This window comes from Hesperophylax consimilis, chromosome 4 (genome assembly GCF_061612785.1).
Source record: "Hesperophylax consimilis isolate HC1 chromosome 4, BYU_Hcon_1.0, whole genome shotgun sequence".
Classification (NCBI taxonomy): Eukaryota; Metazoa; Arthropoda; class Insecta; order Trichoptera; family Limnephilidae; genus Hesperophylax; species Hesperophylax consimilis.
The window spans coordinates 59,674-73,594 of NC_142839.1; the positions used below are offsets into that span (position 1 = coordinate 59,674).

At 36.8% G+C, this 13,921-nt stretch overlaps 1 protein-coding gene across 1 annotated transcript; it reads left to right on the forward strand.

The window, feature by feature from the left end:
• The first annotated feature begins 294 nt into the window (after positions 1–294).
• Atg3 (Autophagy-related protein 3) lies at positions 295–12,334 on the forward strand. The gene is made up of 7 exons (XM_089651210.1): positions 295–477; positions 565–753; positions 957–1,070; positions 10,649–10,795; positions 10,877–11,026; positions 11,533–11,660; positions 11,903–12,334. The coding sequence occupies exons 1-7, from the start codon at positions 406–408 to the stop codon at positions 12,051–12,053; spliced, it is 951 nt and encodes a 316-aa protein (XP_089507336.1). The 5' UTR covers positions 295–405; the 3' UTR covers positions 12,054–12,334.
• The last annotated feature ends 1,587 nt before the right edge of the window (positions 12,335–13,921 follow it).

Consider the following 13,921-nt stretch of genomic DNA (forward strand, 5'->3'; position numbering starts at 1 on the left):
TAAAAAATATTACAAAAATTACAAAAAATAAATAATTGAAATGAAATTTTTTAATTTTAATGGAAAAATGTGTTTTCGAAATGGAATTCCGTAGCCACCCCCCCCCCCCCCATGGATTTCAAAATGGTTGTGGGGAATCACATATGATGGTTTTGGGTGTGCGGAATTTTTATGCGATTTCATTAGAATTACTGACTGCAACTGAAATTCGGCTACATTATGCTACTAAATGTTTGAAAAACGGCGACCGTAGGCCAAAATCCGTTGGCAACACTGCTCGAAAACGAAAATCAAATCAATTTGACGTATGGGGTTTGTCAAATATCGACGGACTTTTCTAAGTAATATTCTTGTAAAATAATTGACCTTTAACTACTTTATTTGGTTTTCTTAAAATCATATGCAATGCAGAGTGTTATCAATTCAGTGAAGGGCACAGCATTGGGAGTCGCCGAATATTTGACACCTGTATTAAAGGTTCGTTTTTTCGCTCCGTTGTCTCGTGAATTTTCGCAATTGAAAACTATGAGCTGCGTAGTTATTTAATTTGTTATTTATTTTAAGGAGTCCAAGTTTCGCGAAACTGGGGTCTTGACTCCAGAAGAATTTGTGGTAGCCGGCGACCACCTAGTTCATCATTGCCCAACTTGGCAATGGGCCTGTGGAGATGAAGCTAGGATCAAACCCTATCTCCCAGCTGAAAAACAGTTTCTGGTTACACGAAACTTGCCTTGTTACCGAAGATGTAAGCAAGTAAGTTCCAGTTACGCATCAGAGTTACCCACATGAATTATTAATCAATAAAATTGCTTGACCATTCACCATACAAAATATGAAATGAAAAACCAATCCATTTACAATACGGCATAAACTTTTAACTATTGATTTAAACCGTGTCAAATAATGCAATGAAATAATTTAGTTCTTTAGTACATGAACAAATAACTTATTCATAGATGGAGTATTGTGCGGATAATGAAAAGGTGATTGAAGATGAACAAGATCCAGAAGGTGGTTGGGTGGACACCCATCACTTTGACAATACTGGCGCTCTGACAGTAGAAGACAAGGTTTGTACACTAGATATAATAGATCCAGAAGGTGGTTGGGTGGACACCCATCACTTTGACAATACTGGCGCTCTGACAGTAGAAGACAAGGTTTGTACACTAGATATAATAGATCCAGAAGGTGGTTGGGTGGACACCCATCACTTTGACAATACTGGCGCTCTGACAGTAGAAGACAAGGTTTGTACACTAGATATAATAGACCTTTTGGGACCTTTACTTTTTATATTATATGCTAATGAACTTTTTCAACTCCCAATCATTGGAAACATCATATCTTACGCAGATGATACAGTTATAACTATTGAAGGAAATTCATCGAATGAGGTCGTAGTATCAGCTAATAATGCAATAAATATCGTTAAACTATGGTTTGACGAAAATTTATTGACACTGAATGTCGAAAAAACCCATTTTATACCTTATAGCCTAACAGGGAATAACTCAAATGTAAATCTAAACATAAAAATTCACGAAAGAAATTGCCTCCTTAAATTCGCACCCTGTAATTCAAACTGTATAAACATTAGTAGTAAAAAAGAAATAAAATATCTTGGAATAATTATTGATAATAACATTAAATGGAAAAGTCAAATAAATTCCACAGTAGACAGAATGAGAAAACTAATCTATATATTTTTTAGACTAAGAAATATTGTATCATTAAAAATACTAAAAGATATTTATTATGCATTGGCGCACTCTGTCCTACAATATGGAATCGTGGCTTGGGGGGGTGCATATAAATCATCCCTACTCCCACTGGAAACTATTAAAAAAATACTAATAAAAATCATCTTAAAAAAGCCATATTACTACCCAACTATAAATGTTTTTCAAGATTTCCCGGTTCCCCCACTTACAAAAATTTATGACAAAATTGCACTTCTACAAATACATAAAGATTTCTTTAGTCAAAATAATTTACCACAATTGAATATTAGCAAAAGAATAATATCTGTTGGAGGACTAACTGTGCCACTAGCACGAACCACAACAGCACAACATCACTATATATTCAAGGGTGTAAAATTATTTAATAAATTACCCCTTGATATACGATCGGAAGAAAACTACGAAAAATATAAAAAAATAAATAAATTAAAATACTCTTGTACCACCTCATAACTTTACTTATTGTTTAGAAATATGTTTTTGCCTTTTAAATTCTTTGAATCATTTATTAACTAACCTATATTTTTATTACTTTTATTGTTATTTTTTGTGTTATTTTTTGTTTTATTACTAATATTTTTTGTTTGATTTAAACAAATGTAAAAATATTTTTGTTGTCCTCTCCTACACACAAGCAGCTGCTTTATTAGGAGAGTGATTGATATATTTTTGTTTATATTGTTAAAAAAATTGTAACCTTGTTTATATGTTTCAATAAATAAAAAAATAAAAAAAAATAAATAAAAAAAAAAATAGATCCAGAAGGCCGTGGGAGGGTTATGACTATAGGGGATTTTTTTCTAGTATTGATCTGTGTATATAAAAGGGTGTTAAATGTAGGTATAAAATCACCTAATATTTTTTTTGTAATATTTGAATATCATCTTTTACCTCCGGATTGACATTGAAATATCACGAAATAGAGAAACACCCGCCCTTGTTAAATCTTACAAGCGAATTTGATAAGTCTTTCGAAATGCACTATTTCAAAAACAAAACATATAACATAGGGAATAAATTGATTTATTAATTAAAATAATGTATGATTTGAATCCAAATAATCTCAATGCATTGTATTCAAATAGCAGCAAAATCCTTGTTACTGTCAAATTACAGATATTTTACGAGACTCTATCTACGTCATAATAAGACCTACTCCTACAGACTTTGTAGATAAAGTACATGGCTTATGGCTTCAGTCACAGTCCTCACAGCTCTTTCAACTACTTGGGTAAAACATTGCAGACATAGTAGAAGTGGCAATTGAATGTCTTTATCAGATATATTCTTTAGAATTGGGGTTTGTTTACATTTCACTGTCCATTAATAAGTTTGTAGTAGTAATATGATTGTGATTTATGTTTTGAAGTCAGAATAGCCTTGCTTTACTTGATTTCTTACTGCACACGACACACATGATATAGTGTTCTGTATCGCAGCTAATTCTTGGATATTCTAATGAGGGTCAGTTTGTTAACTGATTACATAGTAAAAAATTCTCGGGTTGTACGAATTAGCTGTTTCTTTCTATGCAGGATCAATTTTTATAATTTTTAGTTCAGTTGACAAGTATTTAGCGCTATCTACGCTTCGATTAACTGCTGCCATAGGTGACGTGCTCCATCTTTATAAGTGGGTTGAGTTTAAATGCTGAACCAAGTCAGAGTATAACCTTTAACAACATACATTGCTAAAACAATAAGATTTTCTCAAGGAACTTCCGCTGAAGTATAAAGAAGCACAAGTAGCCATTTAGGATGAGGCATCTTTCCAGGTGATGTGTTGCCTATATCTTCAGGAAATTCCCCACCATAACTGTTTTTTTTGGATTTAATATTTGATGCAGATATAACTGAACTTTTTTATCTATATAGATAAAAAAATATTATAGATAACTGACAATGTTCTAAAAATGAACTTATTTCACAGTTTTCTGAAGCTTGTCCTATTGTCCCTGAATATATCTGAGGCCACGATGTTTGACCATCAAGTTGTGCAAACAAATGGTAACTCATTGATGTGAAGCAAGCAAATTAATCATTGTAATAGATTATCCAAACGTATTTACCCCCATATTTTCCAACAATCACGTTTGATCCGTGACATCTTAAAAAGTCGCATTAGAATTTCGAGACATTTTAAACATCTCGTTTTGACCCCATTTGGCACAATTTTATTGCTATTTTATTATTGAAAAAAATAATATATTTTTCATAATGACCCACCTTATCCATCACTTTGACAATATGTACTTGCGCTCTGACAGTAGAAGACAAGAAGTTTGTACACTAGATGTATATCTAAAAGGCGGTTGGATGGACACATATCACTTTGGCACACAATACTGGCGCTCTGACAGTAGAAGACAAGGTTTGTACACTAGACATAGATCCAGAAGGCGGTTGGATGGACACACAATACTGGCGCTCTGACAGTAGAAGATAAGGTTTGTACACTAGACATAGATCCAGAAGGCGGTTGGATGGACACACAATACTGGCGCTCTGACAGTAGAAGACAAGGTTTGTACACTAGACATAGATCCAGAAGGCGGTTGGATGGACACACAATACTGGCGCTCTGACAGTAGAAGACAAGGTTTGTACACTAGACATAGATCCAGAAGGCGGTTGGATGGACACACAATACTGGCGCTCTGACAGTAGAAGATAAGGTTTGTACACTAGACATAGATCCAGAAGGCGGTTGGATGGACACACAATACTGGCGCTCTGACAGTAGAAGATAAGGTTTGTGCACTAGATATATGTTTTGGCACATTGATTTTGTGAATAAAAAAATGACTCAAGAGAGTTTTTAATGAAGTTTCAAGATCAGCGAAGCACAATGCTGGTTAGTGTGGGCCAATTTTTATTTCTAGTCATTTATGAGATCTTGGTTAATAAAATCTTTAGCTTTGGTAGATATAAATACCATTTACTAGTTTTGTAGTCATCTGATACTAAAACACGTCTGCCCGCGGTCCCCAGCCCCGTCCTCACCTGTGCCGAGTGCCTTCCTGTATTTGCGCTAGTCAACCAAGGCTACTATGACTAATAATAATAATCCATTTGTTATTTCGGCTACTTCCATTATACCTAGCTCTCTTATTCAAAATGTAGGCATATTAGATCTATTAAAGAATTTATATACAAAAATGCAAAAATCCGTCATATTAAATACATGTAGGATTACGAAAGATTTTTTAAATATTTATATTGAGGGATCAGTAGGATTTATAGATCCAGTTAGGAGTTCTACCGAGCCGAACCCTCTGATATGAAAATATATGGAGTTGGTAAATTATTTTCCCGTTTGATCTCTGGTATTTATTATGCTTATATAATGCACTTGCATAATGTGGATTGACTAGATGATCATTGGTGGAAAAGCGTGTGGAAGGGTTTAGTTTTTCCTGTGGGGAAGATTTAACCTGGACATAAAGTCGGAAGAAATAATATAAATAATAAATTCTTTATTCCAGGATGTGGGGAGGTTAGTGCAATCCCACACATCCCATAGAGGGTATAAGTACAGATAATATTTACATCATATGAAAATAAATAAAATAGATTAAAAATTAATGAAATTAAAGCAGAGAAGCACGGGAATCCATCGGATCTAAGATTGTGGGAGCAATTATCTTTCTCCAATGGTCTTCAATGCTCGATCCTGAAGTCAGACGGGATTCTATGATAAGAATATTTCTGGAATGGTTTATCCTTCCCCTCAGTCCTGCAATCCTGGTTCTTAACAGAGCTGTAAATCCTGGAACTCGCCCTTCTGTAAACATTGAGGAGCCACTGCAGAGCCTGGGGAGTCCGAACATCAATCGGTAAGCGTTGTTATATTGCACCCGAAGCCTTTCCATTGTTATTTTTTTGAAATTCGCCCAGAGCTCGCATGTGTACAGGGTTGTGCAAAAGGCCATGAAGAGCGTCCTTTTCGCTCGTGGACTACAGAGCCGAAATCTTCTACTGAGCAAGTTAAATTTTATACTCAGTACACGCCTCTGCCTGTCAATATCTTCATCATCCGTTAACCTATTATTGATGACATGTCCTAGATATTTTTGGGTTTCTACTGTTTTCAGAAGCTCACCATTCAAAAAGGCGGGGGGAATGTTTTTTGGGCCTTCCCCGTGTTTTATGACCAACAGTGCTGTTTTTTTCGCATTATAGATCATGTTGGTTTCGCGTGCAAATTCTTCACACATTTTCAGGAGAATTCGTAATACCCTTATTGATGGTGCCATCAGAACCATATCATCTGCGTAGCTCATATTGTTGATACATAGACCTCCGATATGGCAGCCCACTCCAGCATTGTTTAACCTGTGGGTTAGTTCATCCATGTATATGTTAAACAGTACTGGGGACATACAGCCTCCCTGTCTGACCTCGCTAAACAAGAAATAGGCTTCTGAGAATCCATCTTTCCACTAGGTTTCTCAAACAAGGTTTTCCTGCTGACGGTGCCATGATTCGAGAATTTTTACCACTTTCCATGGTATCCCTCTTTCCTTTAGTTTTTTCTATAATAAGGGGTGGGAAACTCTGTTGAATGCCTTACTAAGTTTCTTCTTTCACGGTCTCCCATTTATTATCCAAGTGAGCATCGCTTGTCTGGATTCATCGTATTTATCCGCTACAAATTCATTCCACCCACATACTTGCTTATGTTTTTGGATAGTAAGCTTAGTAAACACACAAGTAGCACTGCTTCGTAGAGCATTTACTATTCTGCCGTATAGGTATTTTATATTGGCGTGTATAGGGTTGCCACCATCCTCAAATTTTTTATTTGACTTGATTTTGACGAGATAGGTTTGCGAGTAAGAGTTATATTTTCCGATATCAATTATATTATTTGGATTCCATAGTGTTGGATCCCTCAACACAGATGTAAAGACTAATATAATACCACTGCCTCTCCAACAACCAGCAAATCTCCGACTTTTAGAGTTCTCTCCAAGATCTGTGACAGGTTCAGGATATTGGATCGAGCTCGTGCAGCAATTGCTTCTGCTGTCTTACGATTTCAATATTATCACAAGGAATAAAATAGACTGCTTTGTGCATGTCTACATACCAGATCTAAAACTCATGGAAACAAAGACTTGGGATAAAGTAAGTGAATTATGTTTTTATGGTTGAAAAGATAAGCCTTTGGTCAATATAAAAAAAGGACACAAATATAAAAGCAGAGTGGTTGAATAATGTGTATCGTTTTTATTCAGGCTCTCGTTATTTCTTGACGCATGCTACAGCTAGGTCAGGGCACTGCCGTTAACATAAACAAAATCATAAAAGAATGTTTTGCTTGTCAAAACATTTCAATCAACCATTTAAAAGCAATTGGTTGTGACGGCCCAAATGTTAACATAGAAACAACTGGTGGTGTACGGTACGTGTTTGCCTGTACAAGAAAAGACTGTAAATAATAAGCACACATCAGCCCTTAACCTGGGTAATGATTTAAGGAAAACACTGTGAGGTGTTCTATCCAAACGATCATAAAAGAAAGACGATTCAAATCAAAATTCACATTTTAATCACATGTATTGTAGTGGTATACAGAACATGCAAAGGGGGTGTAGCTTATAGGTACATACTTCCTCTTTCTTACAGCCAACCCAATTCACATGAAATGTTTATATGTACGAGGCGTATCCAGAAAGTAAGTGTACTGAATTTTTGTAGGTTACAAATCTTTTTATTGAAACAAAAAAATTACATGATTACCGTAGTACATATGTAAGCTATTTTTAGACATAGTCGCCATTCCTCTCAATGCAGGTGGTGAAGCGGGGTATCAATTTTTGATGCCTTCCTCGAAGAAGTTTCCCGCCAACCCCTTCGTCCACTTCTCCACCTCCTTTACCTCCTCGTCGGTTGAAAACCTTTTTCCACCCATGTACAGCTTCAGGGAGGTAAAGAGATAATAATCTGAAGGTGCTAGGTTAAGGGAATGCGCGGGGTGGTTCAGGATATCCCATTTAAACGAAGCAAGCAGTTCCTTCGTGGCGTTGGCCGTGTGTGGTCTGGCATTGTCGTGCAGCAGGCTGACTCCCTTTGTCAGCATGCCTCTCCTCTTGTTATGAATCGCCTTCCGCAATTTTTTTAGGGTCTCACAGTATCTTGCAGAGTTGATGGTCTCCACTTGAGGCAGATATTCAATCAAAATTATGCCTTGACGGTCCCAAAACACGGATGCCACTATTTTCTTGGCTGAAACTTTTTGGTGGAGGGTGAAGAGGTGAGAACCGTTTTTAAACTCGCGATATCACTTGTACACACTCGTATAATTCATAGCTTTATCACCATATGCAGTTTTAACCTCATTATAAACCTCAAACGGAGGTTTTTCCTTCCAAACGAGATAACGGATGACGCCTCGTATTTCACATTTGGCGGGAGATTGGATTGACATTTTTCACGAAACGTGTTGTCGCGTTGACACTTCTCAACGTACTGACCTTGAACAGGTCTCGTTGCGGAGGGGAAGAGTCAGGCTACACGTAAGTGTAGCCAACATATCGAAAATAAAATTCATTCGGTCGTGAGAGCCTCAGTACACTTACTTTCTGGATATGCCTCGTATTTCAATACAACTGGGTTTTAATACACAGATAGAAACTGAGACAATCGAAATGCTTTCAGCGATGATTTCAGAATGGAGCAGATTGGATGCATCAGCGCATCATACGATACAGCAAATGGCGCAAGCGACTGCTGCAGCAGGGCCAATTCAGTCGGTAGCCAGCAGGAATTGGCCAGCCTTTTGGTTGTCAGCATCGGTGACCAGCAATATGCAGCAGCAGGAATTGGCCAGCCTTTAGGTGATCAGCATCAGTGGCTAGTTCAGTCGGTAGCCAGCAGGAATTGGCCAGCCTCTAGATTGTCAGCATCAGTGACCAGCAATCAGCAGCAGCAGGAATTGGACAGCCTTTAGGTGATCAACAGCGGTGGCCAGTTCAGTCGGTAGCCAGCAGGAATTGGCCAGCCTTTAGGTGATCAGCATCAGTGGCTAGTTCAGTCGGTAGCCAGCAGGAATTGGCCAGCCTCTAGATTGTCAGCATCAGTGACCAGCAATCAGCAGCAGCAGGAATTGGACAGCCTTTAGGTGATCAACAGCGGTGGCCAGTTCAGTCGGTAGCCAGCAGGAATTGGCCAGCCTTTAGGTGATCAGCATCAGTGGCTAGTTCAGTCGGTAGCCAGCAGGAATTGGCCAGCCTCTAGATTGTCAGCATCAGTGACCAGCAATCAGCAGCAGCAGAAATTGGACAGCCTTTAGGTGATCAACAGCGGTGGCCAGTTCAGTCGGTAGCCATCAGGAATTCAGCGACGGCATGGTCATTTGATTATAAGGGCCGGCACACGGGGATGCCCCACTATTGTAATGATGAGAGATGCGTCTCGCTCAGCTGATGAAGTGCCGGCAGTAAACAGCTCGTTGCACATAGTTGTAATCTTTAAAATGATTGTGCCGTGATGGAGGAACAGAAGCGAATACAGCTTTCAGTTGAGACTCAGGAATTGTAATTTCAAGTTATAGAAGAGATTGCGTTATCACCGGAGGTGTTGCGTCCACTAGTTGTAATTCTTGAATGTTGAATGTTTTTTTAAATGATTTATAATTTCTTCTACAGATGTTCGTGTGACTCAGTGTCAGCTTGGAAAAACATGTTTTTCAGTTTTAATGCAGGGAATAGCGCAAATAATATTTCGCCTAGTAACAGCCTTTCGCCTTTGTAAATATTACGGTTTCATTTAGCTGCAAGTATCATCTATTTGATATTTATTAAAGCAAGAACATCATGATTCATGTTCGATATAGGGGGTGTGATTCAAACGGTGGAGAAACATTTGATTTGTCCGGTACAGTGTCTGATCGGTCTTCTTCATTGCAACGAGCTGTTTCTATGTCATTTGATTAATAAGTTGGATGGTACAATCTCTAGATCTCGTCCTTTTGACTGACCGACATCCTGTATTCTAATTTTAGAGGGCCAGACACAGCCGAAAATTAGTCATTTTCAATTCTAGACGTATCGACTCTTTTCTACAAAAAAAGGGGGGCTAGGTCAGGGTTTAATTTATTATATAGTGAATACCGCACAAGAGCACCGAATGCTCCCAACCTCAGCCAGTGACGGACTCAACACTACTCATACAACAGTAATATATACATTTTCAAGAGGTGTTTGATTGTGTGTAACAGGGTTTTCCCCATTACACACAATCGGAAGAACATTGCGAGAAGGTTGTGACTGAAGTATCTTTGAAAGAAGATGTGTGGCAAGAATAAAAGGGAAGGATTTATTTTATTATTATTATTATCTATCACCATAAACGCCAGGAAAAATAAGCCAAAAATTGAAAAATGACATGATTTCATTCCAGGAATAATTAATCACATTTAATTATGTAGGATTTATTATAATTATGATTAATTCTGAATGTTGTAACTGCTTTTAATTCTAAATAAATATTCACTGTGAATAATTGTAATTGTATCTCTTCCCTTGCATATTACTTGGGAATAATTCACATATATATATTTTTTTTAATTAATTTTCAATCGCTTTGAGGAACCTGAAGATGATAACAGGAATTAACTTATTTTATTTTTTATTAACGTTAAAAACAACTGACAACTTTTTATCACTAGCACAATATAGCTGAAATTATTTTTTCGCCCTGCTGAGGTGGCACATGTGATCGAATGTAAGGTTATTTCTTGTTGACTATTTGCTAGATAAAATTTCAAAAGCTGGCAGTCAATCCGATAATAACTGCTTCGTTATCTGACATTGGACATCGGCAACATAGATTAATCGGCACTTCTTCACCCTCTTCACAATTGTTAATAGTAGACTTTCTGATTGACTCTATTATTAGGTTTGCGAGATGACTCTAGAGAGTGCTAATGACTCAGATGACGGCGATAAGTCTAACGCTGACTCCGATGATAGTGGGGAAGAAGATGGAGAAGCAGAAGACATGGAAGCTTTTCAGCAGAGTGGGCTTCTTGATGAAGTCGACCCAGTGAGTATAAATGTATGTAGTGTTATTATTATTCATGTAATGTTATATTATTTTAACTATTTAATTTATTTCCTGTTTCAGTCTACAGCATTGACGCACAGGAAGCCCGAAACCAAATCAGAAAAGCAAGAAGGTGGAGGGGAAATAGTCCACACCAGAACATATGACCTACACATCACCTATGATAAATATTATCAGACCCCGAGACTGTGGCTGATTGGTTATGATGAGGTAAAACATTAAATTAATGATTTCTACGTATTGCATTTTGCACCCTAATTATAGAATAATTGTAACGTATCGATGTTTTACAGGATAGAATACTGGGCCCTTAATCTCCAGTATTCTAACGAGGATAGGGATCTGGTAATATATATTAATAGTCGTAGATTCTTATATACGGAGGTTGTTTAATTCGGAATATAATAAACTGACAATACAAGTAACAAGTTGCCTAAAGGCCGTCTAGCGAAAGAATGAGCTCCTCTCGACCCGACAATGTAATCCGAGGCCGTTGGTAGCGTTCGGTTATGTTCGGTAGAACCCGAAGCTGCCCGAACCGCAAACACCAAACACTACAATTATCAGAGGTGTTGATCCTTTCGAATGTTTTTGTTCCAAATTGAATGTATATATTTACTATAATATTTGAACTTTTAGGTTATCTATTTGGTTAATAATTGTTTATTCCATAATTGATCAAAAATTTGACATAATTTAAACGTCATTGTTTACAGAAACGTATGCCATTAACTGTGGATCAAATGTATGAAGATGTATCCCAGGACCATGCCAAGAAGACAGTCACCATGGAGTCGCATCCCAATCTTCCTGGGCCCAGCATGGCTTCAGTGCACCCATGCAGGTCTGTTTAAATATATTGTATTGTCTTCTTCTCCAGAATTAATTACTCACGGAAACTACATTATTATTGTACAAGAGTAATTATTGACTGGCTTGTAACCGACATCCCGGGCAGTTTAGTTCTCTCCATCAAGCGTGTAGAAATATACATGTCATAGAAGTCAATTATTAACTTAGAAATGTAATATGTCCCTAGCACATTCTACTCCAATGATTCACTATTAATGGTGTTTTTTTTTCCAGGCACGCCGAGGTAATGAAGAAAATAATTGAAACAGTCATGGAAAGCGGCGGCGAATTAGGTGTCCATTCTTATTTGATTGTTTTCCTCAAATTTGTCCAAACCGTTATTCCCACTATCGAATATGATTTCACACAAAACTTCACGATGTAGAGCAAAGGCCATACATTTACAATTTGAATTAAACAAGCTTTTCACTCTGCAGGACATTATTTTCATGCCTGCTTACTAACTCGGGGCAAAGCATTATTGTATAGCCAAGTTTATAAAAGATTTATGAAAAAAAACACTTGATGTTTTGTGATATTATTTTAAGTTTAATCTTATTTAGCGAGAATTATAATTTTTTTTACATTTTCCTAATATATTTTATAAATGTGTAAACAATACTATGTATGAAATGTTGTTCGCCTTGCATCAATTGAATGCTTGAATCAGAAAATAAATCACATTTTAAGCAAATTAATGTTGTCTTTTATTTTTAGCCTTTCAAAATATTGTCTCAAAATTGTGATTAAAATAAACCATTTATCTGAAAGATACGATACTTGATGTTAAAATATTGTTGTGGACGTAAGACATTTTACTTATGATGGTCATAATTAATCATAACAGGCTGGCAACACTATTTTTTACTTATCTAACGATGCAAAATTTTTTAAAGCTCATTTCACACAAAATGGTCATTTGGACAATTAAGCACTAGGGCGAACTGTCGCAAACTTGCAATGTCACCCGTGTAAAGATGACGCAAATGTGAATGGTAGAAGTCAGGGAAGCCCGAGGAAGACATGGCACGATCAAGTGAACCAAATACTTGAGTCGGGCCATGCCAAGAGCCATAACAGAGACAATGTATGAATGTAAATGAAGCAAGGAGTGTGTTTGGCAGTCCGTCTTATGGCTAGCGCATCTATGGGGAGTGAAGGATGGCAAAGGTCCTAAGAAGAAAGAATGAAGAATGGCCGAGAAATGAGATGTTAAAAAACATAGTTTTGCGATTTTCGTGCCTAAATTGAGAGTACTTTTTCAGACGAACTTTTGGTGAAGGCTTTGGGTGAATATTCTAAGCAAGACATTTTGGTGAAGACTTTGGGTGAATATTCTAAGCAAGACATTTTGGTGAAGGCTTTGGGTGAATATTCTAAGCAAGACATTTTGGTGAAGGCTTTGGGTGAATATTCTAAGCAAGACATTTTGGTGAAGGCTTTGGGTGAATATTCTAACCAAGACATTTTGGTGAAGGCTTTGGGTGAATATTCTAAGCAAGACATTTTGGTGAAGGCTTTGGGTGAATATTCTAAGCAAGACATTTTGAGGGATTTCAAGTCTCTTCCAAATTCGAATCATTTTTCAAAGTTAATTTTCAAGTAATGTAAAGGTTCCATAAATGGGGTTATCCTTAGGAGATACATTGCAGACTTTTCTTTAGGCCTGCCTCTTCATGATATACAATTCCGTAGTACACTATTTTGATGTATCTTATAAGATTTAGCCAGCATTTAGCAATGTAAGCGCCCGAAAATATTTTTTTACAACTTGATTGCAAAACTTTGACTTTTCTCTACTTTCTATAAAAATAATTTACATGTATTATATATACATATAATTCTGTAAAGGATAGTGAAAACCCTATCGAAATCCGTTGCATAGTTTAGAAGAACTAAGCGCAAAAACAGACAGACACGGATAGCGACTTAATTTTATACTATTTAGAGATTCGCCAGTTGTAGAACTTGAATAGGACTTTCACAGATCTTGAAAATTAACTTTGTAATTTGATGAAATATTCAAATTCTGTGAAACAACTGGCACTAATTTAAAATTGTGTTGCTTGTGGCCCAAATTGGAGCAGCATAGGTCATTATTTATTTACTTTCAATAAATATAATATCCATGTAATATATAAACCTTCCAATAATAATCCATGTAATATATAAACCTTCCGGAAGAAATTCTCTAAGTGAAAATCCTATCAAACTCTGTTGCATAGATTAGAAGAACTAAGCGCACAAACAGAC

What these genes read in the sequence shown, in the direction of transcription:
- Atg3 (XM_089651210.1), top strand. Translation starts at nt 406, where the DNA reads ATGCAGAGTGTTATCAATTCAGTGAAGGGCACAGCATTGGGAGTCGCC. An exon ending in CTCTGACAGTAGAAGACAAG is followed by an intron (nt 1,071 to 10,648) that starts GTTTGTACACTA and finishes CTCTATTATTAG; the next exon opens with GTTTGCGAGATGACTCTAGA. An exon ending in GCTTCAGTGCACCCATGCAG is followed by an intron (nt 11,661 to 11,902) that starts GTCTGTTTAAAT and finishes TTTTTTTTCCAG; the next exon opens with GCACGCCGAGGTAATGAAGA.